General features: G+C 68.4%; 2 protein-coding genes and 2 non-coding genes across 7 annotated transcripts; 1 reads left to right on the forward strand and 3 right to left on the reverse strand.

Annotated features, from left to right (window-relative positions):
• Positions 1 to 890: 890 nt before the first annotated feature.
• On the reverse strand, positions 891 to 15,692 carry TMEM214 (transmembrane protein 214). The gene is made up of 17 exons (XM_075144724.1): positions 15,491 to 15,692; positions 15,003 to 15,208; positions 12,615 to 12,765; positions 11,275 to 11,409; positions 9,996 to 10,078; positions 9,105 to 9,210; positions 7,932 to 8,013; positions 6,063 to 6,164; positions 5,834 to 5,975; positions 5,001 to 5,092; positions 4,825 to 4,873; positions 4,486 to 4,599; positions 4,021 to 4,138; positions 3,485 to 3,581; positions 3,055 to 3,223; positions 2,288 to 2,439; positions 891 to 1,370 (listed from the first exon to the last, which is right to left on the reverse strand). The coding sequence occupies exons 1-17, from the start codon at positions 15,690 to 15,692 to the stop codon at positions 1,244 to 1,246; spliced, it is 2,127 nt and encodes a 708-aa protein (XP_075000825.1). The 3' UTR covers positions 891 to 1,243.
• Positions 15,693 to 16,445: 753 nt separating this feature from the next.
• LOC142081499 (U1 spliceosomal RNA) lies at positions 16,446 to 16,609 on the forward strand. Its single transcript, XR_012673363.1, has one exon. It is a non-coding gene; the product is annotated as a U1 spliceosomal RNA (small nuclear RNA).
• A 535-nt stretch (positions 16,610 to 17,144) lies between these two features.
• On the reverse strand, positions 17,145 to 17,308 carry LOC142081505 (U1 spliceosomal RNA). Its single transcript, XR_012673368.1, has one exon. It is a non-coding gene; the product is annotated as a U1 spliceosomal RNA (small nuclear RNA).
• Positions 17,309 to 18,359: 1,051 nt separating this feature from the next.
• On the reverse strand, positions 18,360 to 27,745 carry MAPRE3 (microtubule associated protein RP/EB family member 3). 4 transcript variants are annotated; one of them, XM_075147964.1, is made up of 7 exons: positions 27,646 to 27,745; positions 21,303 to 21,430; positions 21,069 to 21,214; positions 20,829 to 20,985; positions 19,947 to 20,098; positions 19,639 to 19,791; positions 18,360 to 19,360 (listed from the first exon to the last, which is right to left on the reverse strand). In XM_075147964.1, the coding sequence occupies exons 2-7, from the start codon at positions 21,421 to 21,423 to the stop codon at positions 19,292 to 19,294; spliced, it is 798 nt and encodes a 265-aa protein (XP_075004065.1). In that variant the 5' UTR covers positions 21,424 to 21,430; positions 27,646 to 27,745; the 3' UTR covers positions 18,360 to 19,291. The 4 variants fall into 4 exon arrangements, with proteins under 4 accessions (XP_075004065.1, XP_075004062.1, XP_075004064.1 ...); XM_075147961.1 differs by having other exon boundaries at positions 20,784 to 20,985; XM_075147963.1 differs by lacking the exon at positions 27,646 to 27,745 and adding an exon at positions 25,183 to 25,395.
• Positions 27,746 to 27,912: the final 167 nt, after the last annotated feature.

Consider the following 27,912-nt stretch of genomic DNA (forward strand, 5'->3'; position numbering starts at 1 on the left):
ATACGCACATGCATGTGCAACCACGTGCACACACCTCGAAACACACGTAATGCACACGCACGCAGGTCTATACATACACACATACATTCATACACACATATGCATGCACATAACACATGTATATGCAGACATGTATGCACACACTATACACACACACGTACACATACATGTGCGCACACACACTTATGCACAGCTGTACGTAAGAACACACGTATATGCACACATGTATGCACACATACATGCACACACGGCTATATATATTCATACACACATGCATATGCACACGTACATAAAAGCACGTGCATATGCAACCATGTATACACACACCTCTAAACACATGTACATGCACACACACATGTATATGTGTGCATATACACATATGCACACACATGTGCACACAGGTCTATATATACACACATACATTCATACACACATGTATATGCAGACATATACATAACACATGCATATGCAGACATGTATGCACACACTATACACACACATATGCACATCTGTACATAAGAACACACGTATATGCACACATGCAAACACCTCTAAACACATGTACATGCACATGCACATACATGCATGTGCGTAAGAACACATCCATATGCACACATGCGCACACACATCTATAGACAGGCATGTACACATGTATATGCACGCACACAGGTGTGCACACCCCTACACGGACACAGACACGTGTGCACACACTCGCATACACCTGTACGTGAGGACACGTACATGCACACACGTACGCGCACACTCGCGCAGGGGCGCAGCGCCTCCCACGCAGCCCCGCGGGGGGGTGAGCAGCGGCTGAGTGCGGCAGTCGGTGCCCCCCGCAGAGCCCCCCAGGGCGCTGCGCTGAGGAACACACGCGTGCACGCATGGAAAGGAAAAAAAAAATCAGTCCTGTTCATCGACCCGGGGGGTGGGGGGGTGTGGGGGGCGGGGGGGACGCGCGGGCCTCACCCACGCCTGGCTCCGAGGGATCACTCGCCCCGTTAGCCGCAGAGGGGGTCGGCGGGGCAGGGAAAGCCAAAGCCAAGCCACAGGGTGCGGAACACCTGGGCTTGTTTCCCAGGAAAGAAAAAAACCCCAAAAGCCCCGATTTCAGCCCAAAGTCCCCGTCCCTTCTTCCCGGCAGCTCCGTCCCGGCCAGTGCAGGGTGCACGGGAGACGCCCCTCGGTGGCCGGAACAGCAGGAGACAGCAGGAGCGCGTCCCCCTCCTCGGGCAGCAGGTCAGCGTCCCGAAATCATAGCCAGGGCCCAGTTTTTGACGGCTATGGTTGTGTTTTGCAGATAAATCCAAGAAGAATAGGTAAAGCTGGTCAGGCGCTCTCTGACGCAGTCCCACGACACTTCTCCGCTGGAAAAGCGAGGAGAAGAGGTTTCAGGCAGGGCACCCGCCGGCTGCGGGGCGGGCAGGGCAGCGCTAGGGACCCAGGAGCCGCGGGGGCAGGCAGCGGTGCCCGCTGCAGGGACACGGCCGCAGGGGAGCACGGGGGCCGCCAGCCCCCCGCCCCAGCTCAGCCCAGCTCTCGCGCAGAGCCAGGGCAGGCGGCGCAGGGGCGGCAGGGCCCAGCCCCCCCCGGGCAGCGCGTGCCCACGGGGCTCCGGTCAGGAGGTGCCAGGGAAGCGGCTAAGCAAGCTGGCCAGCAGCTGGGTAATGGCAGTCCCCCTCCGGCATCGCCCCGACGCCCCAAATCCGTCTGTGAACCCCCAAGTGCTGCAGAAATAGGCCCCAAAGCGCCTTTGAACGGCCCTGCCCAGGAACCCCAGCTCTGGCCCCCTCGTCCGTCGCCTCCTGGCAGAGGGCAGGAGGGAGGACGGAGCCGGTTCTGCGGTGAGAGCAGGCCCAGGCCAGCGTCGCCCGGCTGCGTCCCTCCTCCCCACGGCGGCAGGGGGCGACGCTCAGCTCAGACACCCACAGGTGGTCCCGCAGGGGTCGGGGATGGGGGCAAGCACACCCGGCCTTTATCGGGTGCAGAGCTGGGGGTGGCTGCGGGGGGCAGACCCCAGAGGGCAAACGCGGCCTTTATCTGGGGTGCGAGCTCTGCGGCACCGCTGGTCAGTGACACCAGCCACGGTGCCACCTCCAGCCCCTCTGCCAGAGCAGGACCAGGAGCCATGCCCAGCCAGGACAGGGAGAGACCCTGCTGCCGTACCGAGGGACCGGCTGCCCCGCAGCCACGGGACAGAGCCGGCGCCGGACAGCACCCGGGGGGGAGCAGAGCCCGACCGCAGCCCGCGGCGCGGGGGCTCGAGGACGGCAGGGATGCTCACTTGCAGGAGTCCACCCAGTGCTTCCAGCCCCGCTCGAGCACTGCGGCCACACACTCCAGCAGCGGCAGCAGGCAGCTCCGCACCAGGAAGAGCAGCAGCTCTCTGACGCACTCGGCAAAGTGCAGCAGGGACTCCGGGACCCGGGACTGGAGCTGCAGGGGCAGAGAGAGGCGCGGGTTTAACACCAACCTCCCCCGCAGCGGGAGCCCGGTGTCCTGGTTACCGTGAAGGAGGCTCTGCCAAATCAGGCTGTCCCACAACCCGCCAGGCATCACGCCCCCTCCCTCCTCCCGTGGTCCGACATCACCAAGCCCCCCCTGCGCTCGCCGCTTGGCTCGCGCACAGCAAACACCAAACAGCAGAGACATGGGACGCACGCTGCTTGCTCTGTGGGATGCTAAAGTCACCCCTTTTCCACCAAACTGCTGATTTTCAGGAAACTAGTGAGTTATCTTTGAGACCTCTCCCTTTCAGACCCGACACAGTCACTGCCAGCAGCTCAGGCGCTGCGGTAGCCGCAGCCACGGCAGCGGGAGGAACGGCATCAGAGACCAGCTGCGGCGCCTTCCTCTCCCTACCAGCGCCAGTGGGCTCGCAGCAACAGAGACGTCGCCTCCCTCCTTCGGGCCTCTCCCCCCACCTCCTGCCCTCGGCGTTGCTGCCTGGCAGAAGCCCCCGACACGGGCTCTTCAGTCTCACAAGCTCCTGCGGGCTGCGGCCACGCCGGCATTCTTCATGGCTTCCAGCAGCTGCGACATCCTTCTTACCCACTCAATGAACCAGGGCAGGCTGTCGTGGATCCAGGAGAGCAGGGAGGAGCACTGCTGGGACGCGTACAGGGCCGCCTCGCCGCTCTTCGCCCAGAGCAGCTCCAGCTGCGGCTGCAGGACGGCCGCTGCCTGGGAGCCGTAGACGGGCAGGCTCCGCTCCAGCCACCTGGAAGAGAGTGAGCGCCGGCTGAGGGCAGTGCTGGCTGCCCCGGCACCACCGGAGCCGCAGGGGCACACGGTACCCGGAGCTGCTGCCACAGGCCAAGGGAAGAGGAGAACTCAAGAGCCGAGCTGAAAGCACTTCCAGGCAGAGCTGGGAACACTTCCCCAGCAGAAAAGGCTCCCGCCAGAGATCACTTTGTGCTGCGTGAGCAGCATCACGCCCAGCCAGACATGCACGCTGCTGCCCGGCGCCGGTGCCACTGACCTGTACCCTTCGAGGCAGCAGTGGGAGACCTTCTGCCAGGCTTGCTGCGAGGCCGGCAGGACGCCAGAGGAACGAAGCAGGTGAGCAGAAAAGGAGGCTGGAAGAGACAAGAGCCATTCCCTGAGCAACCCTTCGGCCTGGTCTGCAGGAGCTGCACACTCAGTCTGTCCCCAAAGCCTCTCTCGGGGGATGCACAGCCCGAGCTGCTCTGCAAAGCGTCTTGGAAAATGGTCTGAGATGGGACAAAAACTCCCGAGCAGAGAGGAAACCTGGTTCGGGCAGCCCCAGGGAAAAGCCTCCCGAGAGGGGACAGGCAGGGGGTCTGTCTGCACAACCTGCCGAGAATGTCTGGCCCAACACAGCCCCCCACGAAAGACAGACCGATGGGGCCACGCTGCCCAAGGGCAGCCAGCAGCACAGGCTCCGGGTGAAGGCAGTGGTGTGGAGGGGCTTCACTCAGGAGAATGGCGAGGTTATTGCTCCCCAGGGACGTTTCTCCACATCACACAGAGCCACGAGCAGAGCCGCTGCCTCACCCTGGAAGGAGCCGTGTGTCCGGACGTCATGCAGGAGGAAGCCGGCCGTGAAAACCAGGAGGACGAGCAGCAGCCGCGACCAGGGGAAGCCCTGGCCCTTCATCTTGCGCAGCAGCTCCTGGGCAGGCGGGAGGACAAGGCCCCGTCACCGCGCGGCTCCCGGGGCCGGGGAGGTTCCCACACAGCCGCACCACCCTCCGGCAGCACGCTGCTGCGCTCGCGGCTGCTCTCACCACCCACCCCGGCTTCCCAGTGAAACCAGTGTCATCTGCCGAGCAGCTGGGAGGATGGACAAGGGCCAGCACCATCTGTCCCCGGCGTGTCCTGCAGATGTGCCGCTGCGGGGTCCCCTGGCCCGGCGCGTGCCGGTGGCCGGAGAGGCCAACCGCAACCCCAGCATGGAGCTGAAATCCGGCCGCCGGCACGCGCCGGGCACCACCCATCCCGTCCCTGCCCGGGGCTCACCTTGCAGGCAGCGTCGCAGGCGGCCACATCCTGGTCGCTGTTGGGCCCTCTCGCTGCCAGCTCCTCGTTCGTTACTTTGAACGAGCGAACCGTTTCCTGCAGCGACTGACGCACCTTGGGGAAAGCAAGAGCTGCGTCACGGCCCCAAGCACCCCGAGCCGGCAGCGCCGCGCGCCCACACAACCCAGCACCGCAGGGGCTGCGGGAGGGAGCAGAGGGAGAGGAGACGGGAAGGGCAGAAACACTGAGGACGCTGCTCGTACAGGGACCTCCCGCAGCAGCACAGGTACGTTGTCTCCCCACCCCACGCAACTCCTCCCTTCCACAGCTCGCTCCTACCTTCTTGCTGCTGCTGTCCCATGACTCCAGCAGATGGGTCAGAAGCAAACTATGGGAGGAAAGAGAACACAGGGCTCGGTCAGGAGCCCGAGAAGCAATTTAACACACTCCTAAACTCTAGCGGGTCGGTGCTGGCCCTGCTCAGAGCAGCGGGCAGGCAGCAGGCACGAACCGACCTGGACTGAGAGAGGTGCTTGGTGTACAGCTGCCTCCAGACGCTGAAGCTCAGGGGGTCCAGGCTCAGGCACTGGCTCATGGAGGTCAGGAGCTGGGAAGAGAGCACAGCGGGTCATCACACCCGACCCTTGTCCCCAGCCCAATGCGTGTCACCCGGTTTGGCACATCACACATGCCATGCCCCGGGCTGTACGCCGGCACAGCCGACCACCCCCCAAGCCTGCCGGCTCGCTGCTCTCATCCCAGCCAGCTCCTGGGGCACCAAACAACTCGGGGGTCCAGCCTTCCCAGACCCCGGGTGCGGGCGGCAGGAACCCTGGCTCACGATCGCTGTCCTCGCCTTGTGATGGCACGTGTCTGGCCGGCCGCCGCCCTGCGGGCCCTCCCCAAGCCTCCCTCCCCGGGCAGCTGGGGACCACCGAACCCAGCTCCCCCTCCGGTGCCTCGCAGGCCGGCTGGGCTGGGCGCCGACATGACGCTCGCTGCTCCCTGGAAGGTCCTGCTCCCTCCCTTACCAGACACGCTCCCACCACAACCTCGCACTCGTGCTGGCCCCTGCCCGACCCGCCTGCCCGCTCAGCCTCTGACGCGGGGGAGCCGAGCCTGCGCGAGGGGCAGCCAGTGCCCGGTCGTGCCGGGGAGCCGGGCCGGCGGACGGCAGAGCCCTGCACCCACCGCAGCAGGCAGGGCAGGGAGGACGGGACCCGCTCGGCCGTCCCTCCTCGCTGGCGCACCAGGGCTGCCCCAAGCCACGCGGAGACACGCTGGGACCAGGGGTCTCGTGGGGCTGCCCGCGGTGCTGGCGGCCATGCACCCCCGGCTCAGGGCTCACCTCTTTTTTCATGCCGGGAGGGCAGCTCGGCGTAGCTCGGGAGAGGAAGGAGGGGAAGTAGGTGTGCAGCGCCGTCTCCGGCTTCGCGCCAAACGCCAGCACCTTCAGGCGAGGGTAGAGCCGCCGCAGCTGCTCCTGCAGGCTGAGGGGAGACGGCACCGGGGCTGCAGAGAGCAGTCGCCCCAGAGTGCAGCCCGTGCTGGGGTGTACTGGGGGGGTGCCAGCATACCTGGGTGGCAGGGAGTTGTTGGGCATGAAGGCAAAGTCCAGGAGGGGGAAGAAATCCTTGGGTCCGATCATACCGAAGCCTTTGGTCAGGTTTGGGTGCATCCTGCACAGCAGAAAGAAACCCTGTGAGCCGTGACAGACCTGCCGGCGGCCAAACACAGCCCAGGAGGGAAGGGCCACCCTCGCCCCGGCAGCTTCCCTTCAGCTGAACACACCACTCAGGGACACGCCGGCGGTTTCTGGCCACCACGGTTCTCTGCCTTCGCTGCTACTCACAGACACGCTGCACCGTCAGCAGGCAGCGCCGGGGCTCCAGGGGCCGTATCCCGTCCCAGCAGCTACCGGCCAGGCGGGACAGATGCCGGCAGCTGCCTCCATACCCCTGGGACAAGGCAGGCGCCTCAGGGGACCGATGGGGACAGCCGCCCCCTCCCCTCCCCGCGCCGCAGCAGCCAGGCAGCCCCCCCGGCCCCTGGTGCTCTCGGTGTTCCCGTGCTCCGGCCACGGCCTCACTGCCAAAGCGCGCAGAGGAAAAAGGGGTTTGTGGGGCTCCTTCCAGTGACCGGAGCGAGGGGCGGCGTTCGCACCCGCCGCTGCCGTCAGGCACAAGGGCTCATGTGCTCTTTTCCCCGCCGAGAGGCTGCAGACAACGGAGGTCTGGCAGGCCTGTGTCTGGGGTTGCCAATAAATAAAATGCACTCAGAGAAGAGAAACCAGATTACAGAAAACTAATTAAATAAAGGTTCAGAAAGATCAGGAAGAACTGTGAAGTCTGGCTCAATGCATCTCCATAAAGTCCTCCGGCAAAACCAAATGCAACATTCTTGTTATTGTGAAGCAGGAAAAAAAAATTAAATAAAACCTCTCGAACCCTTTGGGAGGGCAGGGGATGCCCCTCGGTGCTCGTCACGAAGCTGCTCCTGACCTCCCCCGCTACCAGCTGCCTGTGCTGCGTGGCACCAGGCTTTCCTCCACCTGGGTGCTGGAGCTGCCGCAGTAACACCCAGCTCCCCGACACCGCGCCGAGGCGGCAACACCGGAGACGGCAGCTGCCCTAACCGGTGCAAAGGCCAGCAGAGCCGCCTGTCCTGACCCCCAGCCAAACACCACCTCCCTTCCCCTTTCAGGGACAAATTCATCTGCCTGCGATGGCAGATGCTGCCAGCGCCCCTCGCCGCAGCTGGGAGCCCCAATGCGCCCCTGCACTGCAGCAGCCGGTGGCGACGGGGACCCTGCTCCTCGGAGCGCTGTCCCTCTGGGCACAGACACCGGCCGCTCTCCCAGGCGCGCTGGGCAGGCGATGAGGCGTGCCAGCACCGGAGAAGCCTGTTCCTGGCACAGGGCGCCCGGGCACCGGCAGGCTCGCACCAGTGCTGCCGCGGCACCGCAGCACCTGTACTGCCGCCCCAGCCGGAGCCGAGGGGCACCTCAGCTGCTCGCACGCCTTGGGGAGGTCACCGGGGCCGGCCGGGAAGGGCTCTGCTCCCCCTCCACTGCCACTGCCATTTTAGGAAAGGCACCAGCAGCAGCGGAGAGGAAACCTGTGCTGAAACCCAGCGTTTCTATAGAGCCATAGTGGAACCAGCAGCCGCCACGGCACCAGGCGTAGTCAGGAGGTGCCACGACTGCTCTCTGGACACCCGACACAACATGCAGCCACCAAAGATCAGGGACAAACTAAGCCGCACGGCAAGCCCACCGCCGCAGGCTCTGCAGGCGCGCACACCCGCTCCCTCGCACTCCCCACCCGCACGCTCAGGTTTTCCCACCAGCTCGGCGCAGACACAGTCACACCACGCCCCGCAGCCCGGGCAGGCGTTCGTTCCTCTTAACGCGGATACCCCGATGATGAAAGCGAGGTGTAACTCACATCAGCAGACGGTCCAGGTAGGCAATGGCGTACGGGGAGAGAGACTTGATCCCGAGCACCGGGAGCATGACACCGAGCCACACTGCGGGAGAGAGGCAGCGGTCAGACTGGGGAGCAGGAGGGCTCCTGCTGCGCCCCCACGCCCCAGGCGACACCGAGCGCTCCCCGGCCGCGCCACGTGCTCCTGCCATCAGCACTCCTCGGGTCCACAAGCAGCAACCGAAAAGCAGAGGAACACTCGGGTGCCAGGACCACAGCTACATTTAAACCCAGGACAAAACCACCGCCACCTTTCCTCACTCAAAATGCCCAGCAGGCGACCAGACAGACGGACAGATCCCTCGGGAAGGGCTCCAGGGCGGCTGCGCTGCCTCGCCCGCTCTGCTCGCAGAGGAACGGCAGAGCAGCGTGCTCCCCGTCTTTCCAGGCAGGACGGTTCCTCCTGGGATCCAGCGATTTCCCCATCCCAGCCGGGGGAAGGTGCTCCCCGGAGATGAGAGGCCGTAAGGGCAGTTTCTATCATTGCAGAGGGGCCGCCGAGGCCGGGCACGAGCTCTGAACGCACCCTTCTGTAAGCAATGTGTTTCCTGCGACACCCCCAGCTTCCCCGAAAATAATTAACCACTTCACGCAGCTCTAAAATGCCGCCACTCTAAACACTGAGTATCTGCGCCTGCGGACACACTTCGGCACAAGGCGCTCCCCTCCTGCGGTGGTGACCAGCAGACGCTGAGGAATGAAGCCACGCACGAGGCGTAACGAGCGGTCGGTGCCAGCGAGCAGCGTCACGCGCGACACGCCAGGCAGCAAACCCCGACGCAGCCCCACCGCAGCGCGGGGGGCTCCCCCACTCCGTTGGACTCAATGATTCTTAAGGGTCTTTTCCAACCTAACTGATTTCACGACTCTGCTCCCAAACGAGCAGCTGAGGGGCCCAGCGTGCCCTCACCGGGAGGCACCCACGGCGGCTGCAGGCACTCCCGGGCGTCCCCCCGGAGCCGTTTGCCCCCCCCGCCCCCAGCACCCCGCTGCAGCCCCTCTCCAGCGTTTCCGCAGCAGGACGGCGTGTTCTGAAGCAGACCGCGCTCCTGAGCGGTAACACCAGCGGCAGCGGAGACCGGGGGCCGCCCCTCGGCGGGGACGGGCGCCCAGCCCGCCGCCCCCAGCTCTCACCTTTCAGGCCCTCGTGGAGGTCCGCGAACCCGGCCTGTCCCAGCGCCCAGAGGACGGTAAGGCATTTCGCTGGCCTGTTCTGGTGGGACCGCAGCACCTCCAAGTACTGAGGCGAAGACACGTTAATCGAGAAGAGCCTCAGCCCGTCCCACCCCAACGCCGCCACAAACGAGCCCAGAGCCACATCACCTCGCGGGGCCGCCGGTGCCGCAGGACCGCGGCGGCTCCACCAGGCCCTGGGCTGCCCGGCCTGGCAGGGAGCAGCCCCCGGAGCAGGGCAGAGCCCCCGGCCCCCCGGGAGGGACCCTCAGCACCAGGCGAGGCCAGGAGCCGTGCCAGCTGGGCGCAGGCGGAACCCCAAACCCCAGCCCCGGGGAAGCAGAGCTGCCGGCACCGCGCGGTGCTGGACGGCAACCGAGCCGCAGCCATCACCCGCTCGGCCACTTGCTTGGAAGGAGCAGGACCCCGGAAATCCTCATTCCTGTCCCACGGCTGCCTGACCGCCGAGCGCAGCCAAGGGTGGGCACAGCCCACTCCCTCCGAGCGCGGCAGAGCACAGAGCATGCGGCCGGGAGGGAGCGCGAGCTTTGGACAAGGTCCTTAAAGAAAAGACGCCACGGGACACCGGTGCTTACAGCAGCTCCAGCACATCTGGGGAGGAGGGGAGATACTGGAGGTGCTGGTCCCTCTGCGTGGGCTACAAGCACAGGGAGGCACAAGGGCTTTGGGTGCGGGACAACCCCAACAGCTCCCAAAGGAATGCCAATTAACGGGAATGGATGCTCATTGTCCGGCCGCTCCGGGGGATCCTCGGGGCGGGAGGAAGAGCAGCACCGCCGGGTTTACTGCATCCACCCGGAAAGCGCCTGCCAACCCAGGCATCCAGCTCACCTTGCCCAGGTTCGTCGTGGCGATTTTGGGCCTGTCCAGAAGCACCGCCTGGATGCAGATCCTGTACCCGTGCAAAGACTCCCCTGAAACAGAGCACAGAAGGGACTTCTCAGCCGCGGGCCGCTTCAAGTGCCTCCCTCCCCCTGCGATACCCCCAGAAGACAATGGGGGGTGACGACCCCCTCTGCACAGACCTGCCCTAGCGAGCTCCGGGCACGAGCCCGACCACAGCAGCGTGGGTCCTGCTCCCTCCCTGGCACTGCCCCCCACCCGCCCTCTGCCCCCACTACAGGGCTCCAGCCCACGGGAGCAGGGCAGACCCCCTCGGAAACCCATCAGCAGCTTCCTAAAGCCCCCACAGCCCAGCTCTGCGCTCCAAAGCAGCGGCAGGCAGGCACGGTAACCATCATTGTCACAGCCCCAAGTCTGGCAACTTCCGAGGGCTCGTTTCCCCCCTGTTCACGTTCAGAAGAGAAGGAGGGTTCAGGGGACCCCTGCGGTTCCCAGGCGCCGTCCGGCGACCCCCTGCAGCTCTGCTGAACCCTGGGACAGGCGGTACCCGGGTGCTGCTGCTAAAGCTACCAGCGGCTGGCGGCGCGGCAGGGGCGGTACGGAAAGGGGCAGCTGGGGTTTGCGTCCGACACAAGCAGCAAGCCTTCGCCGTTGTTCAGGACCCAGGCGACCCCGCCGGGCGTTCGCGCGCTCGGCATCACAGCGGGCAGAAACAGCCGCACGGCAGCCGACGGGGCCCCTCGCTTCGCAGGAAACACCGCTACTGCAGCGCAGCAACAAACCGGCTGTTCCCAAGTTTCATAAGGACAAAAGACCCCGTTTTACAAGCTGCAGCCACACGCGCCTGTGCTGGTTTTGGCAGCGCAAATGTGAAAGCCCTCGGAGAGGCATTTTCCACCAGGTACCCTCCCTTCTGCAATTCTCCCGCTGACGGCACCATGCCAGGCTCGTACCTCGCCCCCAGCTACGCCTGCTCCGGCTCCTCCAGCCTGGAACCCCGCAGCCCCAGCAGCAGCATTTTGCATCACGCCAACGAGCCGCCTGGGCAGGAACAGCCCCTCACCGCGTGCAGGATGCGCAGAAGGAGTTTCCCACCTCGCCTTCTCCGCGGAGGAGCTCAGAAGAGCTCTTAAAACAGGCGACGAGGAGCAGCAGCGTCCCCGTGGTCAGAAAGCCTCAGCACCAGACCGCCTTGTGGAAGAACCACCGCACTAACGGAGCACCACGGGTGCGTCGGTGCGCCGGACCTGCGCCGACCGCGTCTCACCTGGGGTTTTGTCCAGCTCCTGTAGCATGGTGTAAATACAGTGGTCGAAGAAGAGCTCCAGCACGCTGGACGACCTTCCCAGCAGGGATCTGATGATGTTCTTCAGCTCCTTGCTCACGAGGCAGTACGGATAGTCTGCAGCCAAGACAGGAGTGGGAAGAGTTTAGTGAGCGCCAGTTTACGAGACTTTTAGCTGCAGCTGCGAGGAGAAGCTGGCCCAGCGTGCGAGGTGGTCGCAGAGAAGCGCCCTGTCCTCATACACCACACAGTCTACAAGTGACTTCTTTCTCGGTTATTCTACATTAGATGCATCTAATTCAGCAACAAAGGATTGCTTTCTGTTAAACGTTGATACTGCAGGAGATACAGGGGTTTTGAGAAGATATTCTGCTCTTTTACCCATTGCCACCCCTGGCAACAAGTGCTCAAAGCAAGTGTAGACCAACAGATCACGCATAGAAGGGAAATCCAGCCAGAATATCCCTCTTAAAAACGAGCGGGGATACCTGCGAGCAGATTCCTGAATTCCACAATAGCGGATACAAGTTATGGGTCTTTACCGAGAAGGGGTGACTACAGAAAGTCTCTAATTTGCCAACTGTGAGGACAATTTTATTGTCTTATAGTCAAGGAAAGTCAATGATAGCAATATCCAGAATCAAGTAAATAATCCCCATTTTATTTGTTGACCAAAGAACAGTCTTGTGCCTTTTCCATTACCAAGTTTCCTAAGACAGTTTTGGCACAGAAAAAAAAACTGTTTGGAGGGAGCAAAAAAAAAAGCAAAGAAAAGCCCAAACATCTCTATTTGCAGGGAACAAGCCCAGCCTGTGGGACAGGCTCGACTCGATTTGTCTCAAGTGAAAACAGGAGATTTTCTCCTTTCACATCTGTGACTGTTTTGGTCCTGTCTGCTCCGTTTCCTAAAAACTGCCCCTTTAGCGAGCTGCCCTCTGACCTGCACTCTTAAGACACCTGCACAAAATAAACCTGGCAAAGACGGCGCCGAAGTGATTCATATGGCACCGAACCCCTTCGAGTCCTCCTGCTGGGACCAAGGCGGTCGGCCTCGACGATCTTAAGGGGCTTTTCCAACCTAAATGATTCTCTAAGGTTGCCTGGGGGGGCGGGAGGGGAGCGCTCGGCGGCTTCTTCCCGGGTGCCGTCCTGCGCCGCTCCCTGCGCCCGGCTGCCCCATCGCCGGCTCCGCATGGTTTTAAGGACCACGCGGAGGAGCGCCTGCCCCAGGCCCTGCACACCTCTGCGGAGCTCAAAGCCGCTCCAGAGCAAAGCTCCAGGGTGGAGACCCCCCCGCAGCGGGGCAGGTGAATCCCACTGACCGTGGGGGTGCTGGCTGAGCAGGGGGTCGCTCCTGGGTGCCTGCAGCTTGTAGTTGAGATAGCCGGCCAGGTCCTTCACCCAGACGGAAGGGTTCTCGGGGAACACGCTCTGGCTTTTATCCAGCTCCTTCTGCAGATCTGCCAAGTCGAGCTGGAAGGGGCAGACAGACAAATTCAACCCGGGACGCGCAGAACTGGTCAAAAAGCATGGAAAGAAGAAAGTTAACTTCAGCTCCTAAGAGGCTGCTGGGCACGGAGGGAAACACTCCCCACCTTCATCCCGATAACACTGCCCTTCCCGCATGGGACCCCCCCAGTCCACCACCTACTAAAGCAAATGGGAGCACTGGCCTGGAAACAGCGTTTGGTTTTGTTCTGGAAACACATTTTCTTCAGATTAGCAAAGACTGCTACCGGGGAATAACAACATGTGGGGAATTGCAGGCGCCCAGCACCGAAGGGGCTGCAGAAAGCCCCAGAGCCAACAGAGACGTCAGAAGGACGGGCTGCGCCGGCACAGCCGCAGGAACGAGCTCTCCTCCCTCTTTGGAGCCGCCGCCGGGCCCGCCGAAGTTCTCCTTGCTCCGCGCTCCACCTTCCCGCGGGCGCCGGCACGCCAGCCGGGGCTCTGCCGCTCTGCGCTCCCGCGTGCCCCGCGGCGAGCATCGCCTGGGACCAGCTGGCTCCGTGCAAACCGCCGCGGAGCACGCCGGCACCGTCAAAGGCTCGCTCTAGGCAGGAGACAGCACGAGGCTGCGGCTCGGTGTGGATCAGCCCGGCATCACCCCCGGCGCGGCTGGCTGGTATCAGCACCGTCAGGGAACTCCGCACCCAGAGCCCTCGAAGGAGAAAATAGCCAAGATCACCAAGACCCACCTGGTTACCCACCGCAACCGACAAACCACGAGTACAGACAGCAGCTCGCATCCCCGCACCTTCCTCCTCCTCTGCTACCGGTCATGACACATGCTTATCACCTGCTTTAAACTCAGACTATCTGCAAGCTCGCAGGGACAGATACCTGTCTACACTTCAGGGAGTTTAGGAGATGCACCAAGACTGTTCGAAGCTGTTCGACGTTTTGCGGAGTCTAACGTTTCTCTCCGTGGTGGATTTGAGCCATAGCAGGTTATTAAACCTGAGCTGGGCACCTTTTGTTGCGTGTTTATTTCAGCAACCATTTTGGAAAGAGGAGTAAGAAAAAAAATAGCTGCTGCTACCTCAAAAAACTAAATGACGCTGTCAGCGAGGCTGGCGGAGCCACCGTCGCACAGCGGCATTTGTCACTGCTGAGCTGTGCAGAGCCGTTACAGGGCACCCACGCTTCAGCCCCAGGCCGCTCTCCCTGAGGAATATCTGCCGTGACACACACAGAAATAACACACGTTAATTCTGCTCCGAGCTGTCTCTGTGTGCAAAAGCTGGATGAGGAGAGCCGCTCGTGCTCAGCGGAGCGCAGGAAACCCCCGCCCCTGCGGCAGGATTGATCAGAGGCGCTCAGGGCACGAGCGAGACGTGACACTTGGGTGAAGGCGAGGAGCTGGACGGGCGGGAGAGCTGCGGGAGAGCCCTGCCAGGCAGACACGTTACCTCCACAGCGTTAATTTGGGGTTCCTTTCTAAAACCCGTCCATGCTCAGACAGCACAAGAACAGGCGGGAGGAAGACAAACAAGTTCTACAGATTCCTCTGAAACGCAGGGAGCACGAGCTCCGAAAGGGCTCCCCGGGACCGCAGCCGGTAAGACAGGGAGGAGGTTTCACCAGTGACGCTTTCTCAGGATTCCTCCCAGACAGCAGACAGGGAGTGGGTGAAGAAAGAAACCAGAAATTCTCTTCCAGCCTCCTCCCGCCGTTCTGCCTCCTGCCCACAGCAACAGTACAGTTTCAAGCACGAGACAGATCTCCCAGGCCAGCCCGGCGCTCGCCGAAGCACCGAGCACCATCTGTTCCGCTCCCACAGCGAACGCGACCCCCCTGGGCTGCAGCCAGCGGCGCGCAGGAGCGCTCGTCCCTGCGCAAGGGCGGGGATGCGTTAACGAGCCCGGGGGTCTCCCGGCACACTGGGGCCGGGGCGCGGGAGCCGGCCTCCTCCTCCCGAGGCGCGATGAACCCGTGCGGTAAAGCTGAACCAAAACCAGGCACCGCATCCCAACGCCCCGAGCGCCCAGGCCCTTGCTCCCGAAGTGACGGAGAGCACAGGCTGCTGGAACGCCGGCCGGCCTCGGCGGGGACCGCGGAACAACGGCACCCGGAGCTTCGGCTGCACTGCGCTAGTGCGGGTCGGGAGCGCTCTCAGGCCTGCAGGAACGGGGTGGGCTGGGGACGAGCGGCCCGCAGACACGCGCCGCAGGGCGCCCACGAGGCACAGCCCGGCCGGGCACACTCACGGCTCTCAGGGCTTCCTCCAGCGAGCGGCATTTGCCGGGCTTGACGCCGGCGTCATTCGCCGACGGCTTCTTCGCGCTCTTCCCCGCGTGCTGCTTCCGGTGCGGCTGCTCGGGCGCCGAAGCGGGAGGGACCTGCTCCTTGTTCTGCTTCTTCAGCATCTTCTCGAAGCCCAGCTCGAAGACGGTGTCGGAGGTAGCGATGGGAGCTGGAACCCGGGAAAGGCGAGAAGGTGGCCGGGCACTCCGTGGGGAGCTCCGGGCCACGGGGCCGCTCCCCGGGCCCGACGGGCAAACCGGACCCGAGCCCCGGCGTGGGGAGGCGGGTGGGCCCCGCAGCCAGCGGGAGCCCCGGGCTCCGCGGGGACGCTCGCCCGCGGCCTCGCTGTGCCCGCAGCGCCGGAGCCCAGCGCCCCCCATGGCCCGAGCCACCCGCCCCGCGCGAGACCACCCAGCCCCACGGGCCCCACGCGCGACCCCGCCGCACTCACCGGCCAAAGGCAGCGCGCGGCCGGCGTTGGCCTCGCCCAGGGCGCGGCGGCTGCCGGGGCCGCCCGTGGGCCGCCGGCCCTTGCGCACCAGCTCCCAGCGCCCGCCGCCCGCCGCGGCCGGGCCCGCGCCCGCCGCCGCCATCGCCGCCGAGCCCCGGGGAACGGCAGGCGGCGGCGCCGAGCGGGGCGGGGCGGGACGCATGCGCCCGCCGCCCACGCCGATTGGCTGCAGCCGCGCACACGGGCCCCGCGCGGATGCTGCCACGTCTCCGCCCCGCCCCGCCGCGCCACGTGAGCGGGCAGCCGCGGTCCCGCCTCCGCCGGGGCGAGGCCAGAACGCTCCGCCCCCCAGCGGCCCCGCCCCCCCCGCAGCGCGGCCGCCACCGGGACGTCTCGGTCGCCCGCCCCGCGCCCCGCCCGCCCCGGCACTGTCCGTGTGGTCTGAGCAGCCACCCCGGGCCGGGGCACGGCACGACCCAGGAGGGGGTGGCCCGGGGCGGAGGGAAGGGCGGGGCCCGCAGAGCGGGGCGGGGCCATGCAGATCGCGCCTCTGCCGGCCGAGGAGCCAGGAGGCGGGGCCTTGTTGGGGGGCGTGGCCATGCAGATCCCACTGATGCGGGCAGGTCCGCTGGGGGCGAGGCCTTCCGGACAGGGGCGGGGCCATGCAGATCGCGCCGCCGCCGGCAGAGCCGCGCCGATCCGACAGAGGCGGGGCTTTGCGGGCGGAGGCGGGGCCATGCAGATCGAGCACCGCGAGGAGTCTGATGGGAGACCCACGCGCCACGACGACGCCGGCCGCGGGCGGGCGCGGGCGCTGCGCGGGCGCTGCGTGGCGGCAGAAAGCGGGGCTTGGGAGTTGCCGTGGTCGCGGGTCGCGCGTGGTCGCGGAGGGCGTGTGTCCGTGCGTTGTGGGTGGGTGCGCGGGTGTGTGGTGTTGCGGGCGCGGGGGTGGGGCATACTTACCTGGCAGGGGAGACACCATGATCAGGCAGGTGGTTTTCCCAGGGCGAGGCTCATCCCCTGCACTCCGGGTGTGCTGACCCCTGCGATTTCCCCAAATGCGGGAAACTCGACTGCATAATTTGTGGTAGTGGGGGACTGCGTTCGCGCTCTCCCCTGACGTTGTGGTTCCAAGGGCAGATGAGGCGGGGCTGAGAGAGCACGGGGGGGGGGAGCGGGGCGGGGCTGGGGCTGAGCTGGGCGCGAGGTGGTTTTGGCGTTGGCCACGTGAAGATGCAGGAGGATCGGGAGCGCTTCCCAGGGCTCGGCCACGGTCCCCCGCGGCCCCGCCGGCGGGGCCAGCGGGAACGGGGCGGGGAGCGGAGGACGGCCGAGAGGCAGCGGTGCCGGAGGAGCCGGGGAGGTTCCGTGTTTTTCAAAACGAGGACCGGCGCTAAGCGGTGATGGGCACGAAAAGGAACTTCCCTGCCTGGGCCCAGCTTGTCCGGATCCTGACGCGACGGCTCCAGCGCTCGGTGGCCGCCTCCTCCACCCGGCACCCCGCGGCCGCCAGTACCGCGCCCCTGCCCGCCGCGGGGCCTGTCCCTGCACGAGCAGCGGAGCCCGGACATGCTCGCCACCGGGGTCCCGCAAACAGCCCCAATGGAGAAATAAACGTGCTGCATCACATAGTCTGTTCTTGGAACCACAATGCCAGGGGAGAGCGCGAACGCAGTCCCCCACTACCACAAATTATGCAGTCGAGTTTCCCGCATTTGGGGAAATCGCAGGGGTCAGCACACCCGGAGTGCAGGGGATGAGCCTCACCCTGGGAAAACCACCTGCCTGATCATGGTGTCTCCCCTGCCAGGTAAGTATGCCCCACCCCCGCGCCCGCAACACCACACACCCGCGCACCCACCCACAACGCACGGACACACGCCCTCCGCGACCACGCGCGACCCGCGACCACGGCAACTCCCAAGCCCCGCTTTCTGCCGCCACGCAGCGCCCGCGCAGCGCCCGCGCCCGCCCGCGGCCGGCGTCGTCGTGGCGCGTGGGTCTCCCATCAGACTCCTCGCGGTGCTCGATCTGCATGGCCCCGCCTCCGCCCGCAAGGCCCCGCCCCTGTCGGGCCCGCTCATTCCGGGCGCGGGGGGCGCTAGGGGGCGGCCGAGGTGGGACCCGGCCGGGGACCGGGCGGTCGGGGCAGGGCCCGCTTCCCAGCTCCCTCACCACGTTCCCCCAGTGCCGCTGTCCCACCGGCTCCAGCCGGGACCCTCGGGCTGCCCGGGGACCGGTCCCGCGGCCCCGTGGTCTCGGCAGCCCCGGCCACTCGGCTGCGCAGGGCTTCACCGCGCCCGGCCTCGTCGCCGGGGGCTGGGACGCGTCTGCTCCCCCCGTCCCGTGTCGCCAGCGGCTCCCTGCCAGCCCCGCGGGGCTCCCGGCGCTGAGGCCTGGGTCGGAGGGGCGACCCCCGAGCGCTGTCACGACTATCGCCCACGCGGCGGGCACGGGTGGGCCGCACGGCCGCGGGCGGCCGGGGAGGGGCGGGGGAGCGGTCCGCCGCGCCGCCTGGTGGCGCTGCCCTGCGCGCGTGACCCGGGCGGGGCCTTGCGGGCGGGGCCTTGCGGGCGGGGGCGGGGCCATGCAGATCGCGATGCTGCCGGCGGCGCCGCTCGGAGCCGACGGGGCGGGGCCTTGCGGGAGGGGGCGGGGCCATGCAGATGCTGCCGCGGCGGCTCCCAGCCCCAGCGGGGGCTCCCGGAGCGGCCCGGCCCAGGGACCGCCCCGGGCCGGGGCCCTGTGCTGCTCCGCCGCCCCCCCAGGCCTGCCCGGCCCGGGGCAGCCAGGCACTGCTCCCCGTGCGCAGCCCCACCGCCTCCCGCAGCGCCCGGCTGGGCGCAGGCCAGAGACGGGCAGGACAACGTTTTACCACACGAGTTTATTTTAAATAAAACTTAACACAGATGCAGGCTTTGCGACCGGAGTGACGGACCAGACAAGCGATGCGATGGGGAGACGACGGCCAGGACGGGCGCTGCGTGCCGCGCTCAGCGAACCCACCCCAGCGCCCCGCAGGGCGGGAGACCCGGCCCGGGGGGTCCTCGGTGGCCGTGGGCGAGGGCAGGGGGCCCCGCAGCGGGGAGAAGGGCCCCGCCGTCCCCACGCCGCAGAGGGGACAGGCTCCCACCCCGGGATCCTCCGTCCTGGCCGGTGGCGGCCAGGTCCCCCGCCCGCTGCCTGCACCCGCGGCCGCGTCCCCAGCCGGGCTGGGGGTCCTTTTTCATCTTCCCAGGAACCTGAAGCAACACCTCCCTTCTCCACATCCTCCCCGCTGCCCGCAGGCTGCCGGCCGGGCACCGACCCCCGTGCAGTGGTCCCCAGGCCGCTGGCACCAGCGCCGCGCCCCAGGCTCCGGGGCTGGCAGGGTGTGGGCAGCGCAGGCAGCACGCTCCATCCCGGGAAAACACCCCGAGGACTGGGTGTTTCCCCCTCGCTCTCACACGGCGGGGCAGGGGGGCACGCCGGGGCGGCTGCGACACTCACACCGGAGGGGACAACGGAAATAAATACGGGGTGGGGGTGGCGAGGGCCGGGCCCCGGGCGCAGCGGCCAGAGCCCGTCCCCACCCGCCAGTCCCCGGCATAGGTACAGCCGTGCTCCTCGCTGCATGGACATCTATTTATTATGGAGACAGTGGCTTCCCACCGGAGCTGCTGGATGCCGAGGCCGCGGGCTCGGCTGCCGGAGACTGTGATGGCGTGTGACAGTGCAGGGCGAGGCGCACAGGCTCAGACCTCAAATGTCTATGGTGGGGGAACGGCGCAGGGCGGCGCGGGGCGTGGGAGCGTGCCGGGGCTAGTACTCGTCCTGGTCCTCTGGCTGCTGCTCCTCCAGCTCGTCATCCTCTGGCGGGGCGAAGCCCTCCTGGCAGGGGGGCACAGGCGGCCATCAGCCCGGGGATGGCATAGGGTGGGCGCTCCCGCTCCCGGCCGGCTCCCGCCTCATCCCCATGGCTCCTCCCGGCACGGTGCAAGGGCTTCAGCAAAGCCCAAACCACCCCCCCGGCACCCCAGGAAGCGAACGAGACCAGAGGGGAAGGCAGTCTCGGCCCAGGGAAGCCCGGAGAGCAGGCGAGGGTCTGGGGGCACTGGCGGCAGGGTCCTGGGGGGTCCCAGGGAGGGGCAGTGGTGCCCAGCCCTCACCTCCGTGGCGTAGAGGACGCTGACAATGCCGGTGATGATGGGGCTGTTCTCGTTCTCGTGCTCCTGGCAGATGAGCTCGATGTCCCGCAGTTTGCTGAAGTAGAAATCCCGCTCCTTCTCCAGCCCGTCCACCGTCAGCTTCAGGTCCATCAGCTGCGGGGGGGCCGGAGCCTTCAGCCCGAGGCTGGGAGGGGGACGATCCCCGGTGCCCGGGGGGCTCGGCACCATCCCCTCCCTCCCACGGCCGGGGTGTCCCCTGGCCCTGCCGGCAGCCGGGCGCAGGCAGCGGCAGGCAGGGCCCTGCCTACCTGCTGGTTGAGCTCCAGGATCTGCGCGTCAGCCTCGGTGCCCCCGTTGCGGGCCGCGGGGGAGTTTTTCCGGAGGATGCTGCTGGGGACGTTGCTGAGGCGGGCCGGGTTCGGCGTGCTCTTGGGGCCAGTGGGAGAGGTCCTCTGGGGGACTTGACAGCAGACGGGGACCAACCGGTTAATGCCAGCCCGGGGGGCTGCCGGCGGGGACGCCCCCCTGCATCGTGCGGGGTGGCAGGGGCCAGGAGGCAGCAGCGGGCAGCACGGGCAGGCAGAGCACTCGGGGGCTGAGCTGCGACTCCGGGCTGTCCTGCCCTGAGCCTCCCCCCTGCCTCAGTTTCCCCTGGCAGATCTTGCCCCCAGACCCCTCGAGGGGTGCTTGCGGCCTGGCCGGGGTTTGCTGTGGGACAGGGAGGTCTGGCCCTTGAGATGCCCGCGCGGCGCCAGCACAGGGTGCCCACGACGCCCAGGGAGCATCGCCCGTGGCCGGGAGCAGCCAGGCTGCACAGCGGCTCTCTGGCACCGTGGCAGCAAGGCACGGGGGGGTGGCAGCCTTGGGGGCAGCCTGGGGGGACAAATCGCCCCCAGACCCGGGGTGAGCAGGAAGATGGAGGCAGCCGGGCCCTGCCCAGCTCCCCGTGGGTCCCTCCGCCGTCCCCTCCGCCCCGGGTGTCCCTGCAGACCCGCTCGGCCCCCCCAGTCGCAGGCAGGCAGGCAGCAGAGCGGGGCGCAGGCAGGGGCGGGGGGGGACGCCTGGCCGCGGCCAGAGCGACGTGGGGTGCAGGAGGCCGGGCGGGAGGGCGGGGGGCAGCGCTCGCCGGGGGACCCGGACATTACCTGCAGTGCCAATGGGTTTCTTGGGTTTGTTGAAGATGTGATCACCTGGGTTTGGGGGGGGCGCGACGTCCTGGCCCTGCCGCGCCAGCAGCGGGTTGTACTCCTTCCCGTCGTAGTTGGCGTCGAAGAACTTCTTAAACCACTGGATGAACTCGAAGTTGTCCTGGAACTTGCCCTTCACCAGCCTCTCCACCGCGATGATCTGGGGGGCACATGGAGGGGCTGGGGGGCTGCCCTCCCGGCACGGCCCCCGCCCCGCCGCAGCCCCCCCGCCCAGGGACCTACTTTGTCCACCCCCATCTTCTTGAAGGCGGCCTGCAGCACCTTGAAGTTGTGGATGTACTCGTGCTCCAGCTTGGCCTGGAACTTCACCTTCCGCAGGTGGACGCAGCCGGGGAACAGCATGTCCATGAACTGGCAGTAGGCAGCCCCTGCGCCGGGCCCACACCGCGGCGTCACGGGGGGCCGGCGGCACCCCGCCACCGTCCCCCCATCTCCGCCCACCCCCCCGCACCCCACCTGAGCAGAGCTGCTCGATCTTGGTGTAGTTGAGCTGGAGGGAGTCGTTGACCCAGGCGAGCATGTCGTGGCGGCTCAGGTTCTCGCTGGTCACCGACGTGGAGTACACATTGACGGCCATGCCCCAGCTGCCGAGAGACGGGTGTCACGCCGGCACCGCCAGCCCGGTGTGCCCCCCGCCTCGGTGCTGCGCCCCCCAGCCCAGCCCCACTCCGTGCCGGGGGCGGCAGGACGCGGGGCGCCCGTCCCACCCAGGCTCCAGCACCAGGGGACACCGGGGTCCGGCTGCCACGGCGCAGCCTGTGGGACACCCCCACCCCGGCTGCACCCCCCCGGTATGGTGGGAGCACAGCAGGAGGGGGCACGAGGGTCCCTGGCAGCCCCGTGGTGTCCCACCCGGCCAGGCGGACCCCTGCCCCAAGCAGGGGCACCTGGGTGGGGGCACAGCCCCGGGGGAGCCGGGTCAGAGGGTGCCGCTGGCAGCGGGACCCACCGCAGGACACGGATGCGGTGCAGGATGCGGCTCAGGGGCAGGGGGTGCGGGGGGACGCGGGCACCGCCGAGGGCACTGCCCCTGCACCGGGGCGCAGCTCCTTCCCTGTGCGTGGCCACGGGGCTCCCGGGGGCCGGTGCCGGCCCGTAAGCAGCTTACGGCCCCCCCGGCCAGCCCTCGGTGGCCGTCTAATCTGCCGGGGCCGGGATCGGGGTCCATTAGAGCAGGGCTTAGAGGGGCAACATCTGCCGGCAGGCCCGGCCGCAAACCCGCTCCCAGATGGCGGAGGGCTCTGCCCAGGCGGGAGCGGAGACCCCACACCGCAGCCCCGGCACGGCAGAGCGCCGGGGAGCCCTGCCGCAGAGCTGGGGGGGGGCACTGAGACACCGTCCCACCTGCCAAACGCTTTAGAGCAGGGTCCCTGTCCCGCTGCCCCCTCCCCGAGAGTGGGGGTCCCCCTCGCCGCTGCCCCCCCGCACAGCAGCCGCAGCAGCAGCAGCAGCGTTAATCCGCTTCCCCTCTCCCTGGCAAGGGGGGCTGTGGGGTGCAGGCCCAGCTGCCAGCCGGGGGCTCCCCTCGCCCCCCCGGCCCCGCTCTCCTGCTGCCACTGCCCAGGGTGTCATGTGGGGCCGGCGAGGGGGCACTGCCTGCACACGCCTGCACCCTGCGCCTGGGGGGGGCACCCCCATGCAGGACCCCCTGTCCCCCAGCAGACAGGGTCTGTGGGTGTAATGACGGGGTGGCCGTGGGGCGCTGCCACCCCGGGGTGCTGCCACCTCCCTGGATGCCCGCTTGCGAGGGGGGAAGGTTCCGGCGGCAGCAGCCCCCCCTCACTCGCGGGCTCGGCACCACCATGACTCAGCACCGGCGATGCGGCCCCGGCACAGCCACGCGCCCTGGCTGGTTGAACCGCCACCGGCAGCTGAGCCGGCCTGTCCCCTCGCCAGGGCCGGGACCCCCAGCACCCCGTCCCACCCCGCCCCGCGTGGGGCCGTGTCGCCAGCACGCAGCCGGGGGTGTCGGTATTTTTAGCTGCCGGAGCAGCTGGAAACAAGGCCCCTGCGGCTGCTGCCTGCCCCGGAGCCCCCCGCAGCCCCCGGCACGGTGTGGCGGGCACCGTCCCACTCCCCGGCGGCCGGCGAGGACCAAAGCCACCCATCGCGCTGGCCGCAGCGCCCGTCCAAACAGCCTAAGGCCACCCGGCGCTGGCTGGGGCGCGGGCAGGGGTCCCCCCCCTCTGGCAGCGCCGAGCTGAGTCATGCGCGGCGCAGAGCCAGAGCCACACGCACTGCGGTGCGGCCGCCGCGGTGCAGCCGGGAAAGCAGCGGCGCTTGCCCACTGCCGGAGCGGGCAGGGGGCTGGCAGGTGGGGGGGCTGCTGCGGGGCAGGGGGCTGCTTGCCCACCCTGGTGAGGAGCCAGCGGCCGGCTGACACCCCCCATCACCATCCTTTCCCGAAATAGCCGGGAGCAGCTGCCAGCGCCCTGCGCACACGGCAGAGCCGGCAGGGCTGGGCTGGGTGCCGGAGCCGGCCACCACAATGAGCCATGGGGCCAGGTCCCACCCCAACTGAGCGGGGGGATTCACGGTGCCCGGACCCGGCACGGCAGCCGCGGTGCTCCTGCCTCTCCCGGCACCCTGCCCGAGGGGCGCACGCCGTGGGACGGGGCAGGTCCAACACAGCTGTAGCCACCGCGGCAGGGGAACTGCCCCAGCCCCATGCCCGGGAGCACCCACAGCACCCAGCCCCGGCGCGCAGCCCTCCTCCGCGCCTGCCCCGGGGGTGCCCCCTCTAAAACGGCCTGGTGGGGGGACAGGGTGGGGGCCAGGGGGTGGCTGGCGCACCCCAGACCCTTGAGAAGCGGAGGGGATGTGGGAACGTGCCGGGGCTCACCAAACAGCCCCAGCAGCCAGCAGGAGCCTCCCCGGCACAGGGACCCGCCACGCTGCCGGCACCCCAAACCCAGCACCCGCTGCCTGTGCCGGGATGGGCGAGCCCCACAGGCGAGCCCCCAGCCCCTACCGCAGCCCCTCGCTGCCCAGGGCACGGGATGCCCTGCATGGCCAGGTCTGCAGGGACCCTCCCCACGCCGCAGCCGGGGGGCCGGGGGGGCAGCCCCCCGCCGGGGACTCTCCCTGGGCAGGCGAGGGGGCGCGGAGCCCGGGAGCGCAACCCCGAGTGGGGCTGGCCCGAGGACGCCCTCCCCGCGTGGCTCCGGGTGCGGTGAAGCCCCCGACACCGTCCCAGCAGCAGCGGGGTGCAGCCCCGGCAGAAACCTCGGCCGCTCCCGAGCGAGGGCTGAACCCGGCCCCTTCCTCATCATCTCACCGCGGTACGGGCCCAGCGACGGCAGGGCTGGGGCCAAGGGAGCAGCCCCACGAGCTCCCCACGGGCGGGCGACGCGCCCGCGCCCTCGCCCCTCGCCACCCGGGATTTCCACCGCGCTCCCCGGCAGGCTGCCGGCGTTGGTGCCCGCCCCGCGCCTCGGTGCAGCCACGGCTTCCCCTTTGCCGAAGCAAGCCAAGACCCGTGCCGGCAGCCTGCAGCCGCAGGGACGGGTTTCACAGCGGGATGAAGTCAGGTGTCACCGTGCCAGCCGCTCCCCGGCGTGCCGCCGCCAGCCACACCCCGACTCCCGCGCACGCCGCCGCGCGTTCGAGCCCGTCGGGGAGCACCCTGACCCCGCTCCGGCACGCGGCACCACCGAGCACCGGCACGGCACAGCGCCAAGCAGCCAGTGGTGAGGCAGGGCAGCCGGTGCTGCGAGGGGAGGCTCGCCGGGGCACGCGGTGCCACCCAGCTCATTTCCACCCTCTGAAATGCCGCTTCAAAGCCCTGCGCCGCAGCGCCGAGCACGCCCCGGCATAATGACAGGGAAGGGAACGCTTGCGGCAGCCCTCCAGCCGGGGCAGGAGCTGGCCCCGCTGCCCGCCCCGGCCCCGACGCCGGGTGACGGACGCACCCAAGGCAGGGAGCCTCCAGCCCAGCCGGTTTGCACGCTGCCTCTGCCACCGGCTTTTGCAAAAAAAAGAATAAAAATAAGAATTTAGCCCCAATTTCCAGCAAGCCTTGGGGAGAGGAGCTGCTGTGGCGCAGGGCTTGGCACACGGCTGCCTCAGCGCTGGGTGAGCGCCGGCCCAGCTCTGCAGGCACCGGGTCCCCGGGGAGCAGCGGCTGGCATGGCAGCGCGGTTCCTGCCGGCTGCCCTCGGTGCCAGCCATGCCTCCGCCACCCAGGCAAGTTGCAGGCAGCGGCAGTGCGGGGCGATGCGGGGGTCCAGGGCGCAGCCCCCGCCATGCACGGCAGCCCCCCCGCCCCATGCCGCCTGTGCAGGGCGCCTGGGGCTGCGCCCAGCCAGCCGCGCTGACGGGCAGGGGGGACGCTTACCGCTGCATTTTAATTGTCCGGCTGCCGAGCTGCTAATCAAGGCCCAACGGTGAACAAAACGCTCGGGCGTGTGTCTCTGCCCCGTCCCGCCGGCGCTGCCAGGGCGCGGAGAGGTCGTCCAGCCCGGCTCCTCGCGCTGACGCTGCCGGGGAGGCGGCGGCAGGCACCGGCGTCCCACGCCGCAGCCCTCGCCGGGCCGGGGCCGGCACGCTCTGGCCAAACAAAGCGGGAGGAGAATGAGGCCGGCGGCCGCGCCGGACGTGTTTTCTCAGCACCGAGGCGGCAGTGCCAGCACCGGCTGCCAAGGCCAGGCACCGACTGCGCACCGCTGCGGCTGCCCGAGAGCCGGACGGGCAGTGCTGCCCACCGAGGCCGCGGGTCGGAGCCGGCCCCTCGCTGCCTGCGCCAGCCCGGCAGCAGCACTGTGCCGGGGCGAGCTGGGCTGCTGCGACTCGCGGCTTCTATTTTGGGAGCCGTCCTGGTGGCTTCTCAAGTGACAAATACGTGAGGGGGGTGGCAGACAACCCAGCGGGGGCTGAGCGCCGTGCGGAGCCGCTGCGGTGCTGCCCGGCTGATCTGGCAGCTGGCAGAATCACCCAGGTGCTGGCAGGGTGGCTGCTCACCCCTGTCCTCCCCGGCCACCACAGACATCCCTCCCAGTGCCGCTTCCCCGGCCCCGAGGGGAGCATCCCCGCGCCCTGCCGTGCCGCGCCGCACCGGAGCCCGTGCGTGGCAGATGGGTTTGCCCGGGCACAGGCAGCACCCAGCTCCTCGCCGGGTCCATCCCCCGGTACCTTCCCCGGTTTCCCGGCTCTTTAGCAGGCGGCAGCGCCCGTCCCAGCTCGCGGTGAGGGAAACCATCCGCTCACACACTGGGAGCTCGTGGCTCCCAACGGCGGTGCTTGGTGCGGCCACGGTGGCCGGCTGACAGGGACGCGGGGGAGCATGGGCAGGGTGGCCCAGCCTTGCGGGTCCCCCGCCTCCCCGCTCTCGCTAACCTAAATAACTTGAAATAGCAGCGGCAGGAGCATGTGCAGAGCGCGGTGCCGCCGGCAGCGCCTCCCACCGCGCCTGCTCCCCCCTCGCCCGCTCCAGCGTCCTTATCCTGCACAGCATCCCTGAAACATTAATGCCGAGCGCCTTTTGATGATTCAAATTGGGTGGTGGTTAGGGCCGGCACAGGGAGAGCCGCTCGTCGGCACCCCACGGCCGGGGCAGGGGACATCCACGCCAGCAGGTCCGCGCCACAGCAGAGCATCCCCCACCCTGGGCAGCCCCTCGCCAGCGCTGGCCAAGCCCCTCGAGGAGAGGCCCCATGTGCTCCAGCCACACCAGCGCGCCCGCGCTGCTCGCCGGGGAGGGCTGTCCCCCGCTGCGTACCCACGCGCGCGATGGGAGGGAGCGGCACACGACATCCGCGGGGAGCCCCGGCGGCGCTGGGGGGCTGTGGGGGGTCTCAGGGCGGCACTGGGGGGGCCGGGGTCTGCGCACCCCGCACCGCAGCGTTGGGGACCTGCTCTTCCCCACGCGGCGAGAAGGTCATCGGCCGGAGCCAGGGCTGGACGTCCCCCGGGGACGGCGCGGGGGACTACCGGGAAGGGCACCGTCCCCCCATCCCGACACGCACCGGGCACCGTTTGACTGCGCTGCCGTCCTGCCTGCGCCCTGCTCGGCCCCGGCGTGGCCACCGCCACCGTGCCGCCATGAGGACGAGGGGCGAGAGCGCGTCACGATTTGGCAGGTCCCCGCGCCGGCCGCCCCGGACGGCTCTGGCCAAGCCGGTGCCGCGGGGCCTCTGCCCGCCCGCCCCGCAGCATCGCCCGGCACCGGCCCCGAGCCCGCGGGAAGGGGCAGGCAGCACCGGCCCCGCCTCACCGGCGCCCGGCGGCGATCCGGGCCCGGCAGGACCCCGCTGAGGCCGGGGGAGTCCCCGGGTGATGCCCGGGCCCCGTTGATGCCCGGTAACCGGCGGTGATGCCCGGTAACCGGCGGTGATGCCCGGTAACGGGCGTTGCGCGGTGCCGGGACTACAGCTCCCGCCGGGCCGGGCCGGACCCGCGGCCCTGTGGGAGACGCAGCCGGAGCTCAGGGGCGGCCGCCGCTGAGTCAGGCCGGACCCCGCCGCCACCGGCACCGCGGGACCTCTCCGCCCCGGCCGCTCCATCATGCCCCGGTTCCCCCCCCGCCACGGCCGCTCCATCCCCGGGGGCCCCGGCCGGGCGGGCCGCTCCATCCCCAGGCCCCCCCACCTGTCACGGCCGCTCCGTCACCGGGGACACCGGACGGACACAACCCTCCCCCCCCCCCGCCCCGGCCGCTCCATCACCCGAGGCCCCGGCGGCCCCCCCGCTCGGTCCCGGGGGGCGGCGCCGGCCGGTGCCGGGATGCGGGCGATGGCGGCGGCGCGGCCCGGTCCCGCCCCGCCCCGCCCCGCCCCGCCCCGCGGTGCCGGTCCGCACTCACCGCGCTCGGGCCGCGGCCGCTCCGGCCGCCGCTCCGCTCCCTCCGCTCCGCGCCGGGCTCGCCGGGACCGGGCCGGGACCGCACGGGCCGCCCGCGCATGCGCAGCCGCCGCCACCTCCCCTCCCCGCGGGCGGGACTGGCCCCTGCTCCGCCCCGCCCCCCGTCGCAATGGCAACAGGGCGGGGGCCACGCCTCCTTCTCGTCGCCCTGGCAACGCCGGCCGCGGCCCTGCCTCCCCCACAGCGCCCCCTGGGGGCGGGCGGCGGC

The sequence above is a fragment of the Calonectris borealis genome, chromosome 3, assembly GCF_964195595.1.
Source record: "Calonectris borealis chromosome 3, bCalBor7.hap1.2, whole genome shotgun sequence".
In the NCBI taxonomy this organism is placed as follows: domain Eukaryota; kingdom Metazoa; phylum Chordata; class Aves; order Procellariiformes; family Procellariidae; genus Calonectris; species Calonectris borealis.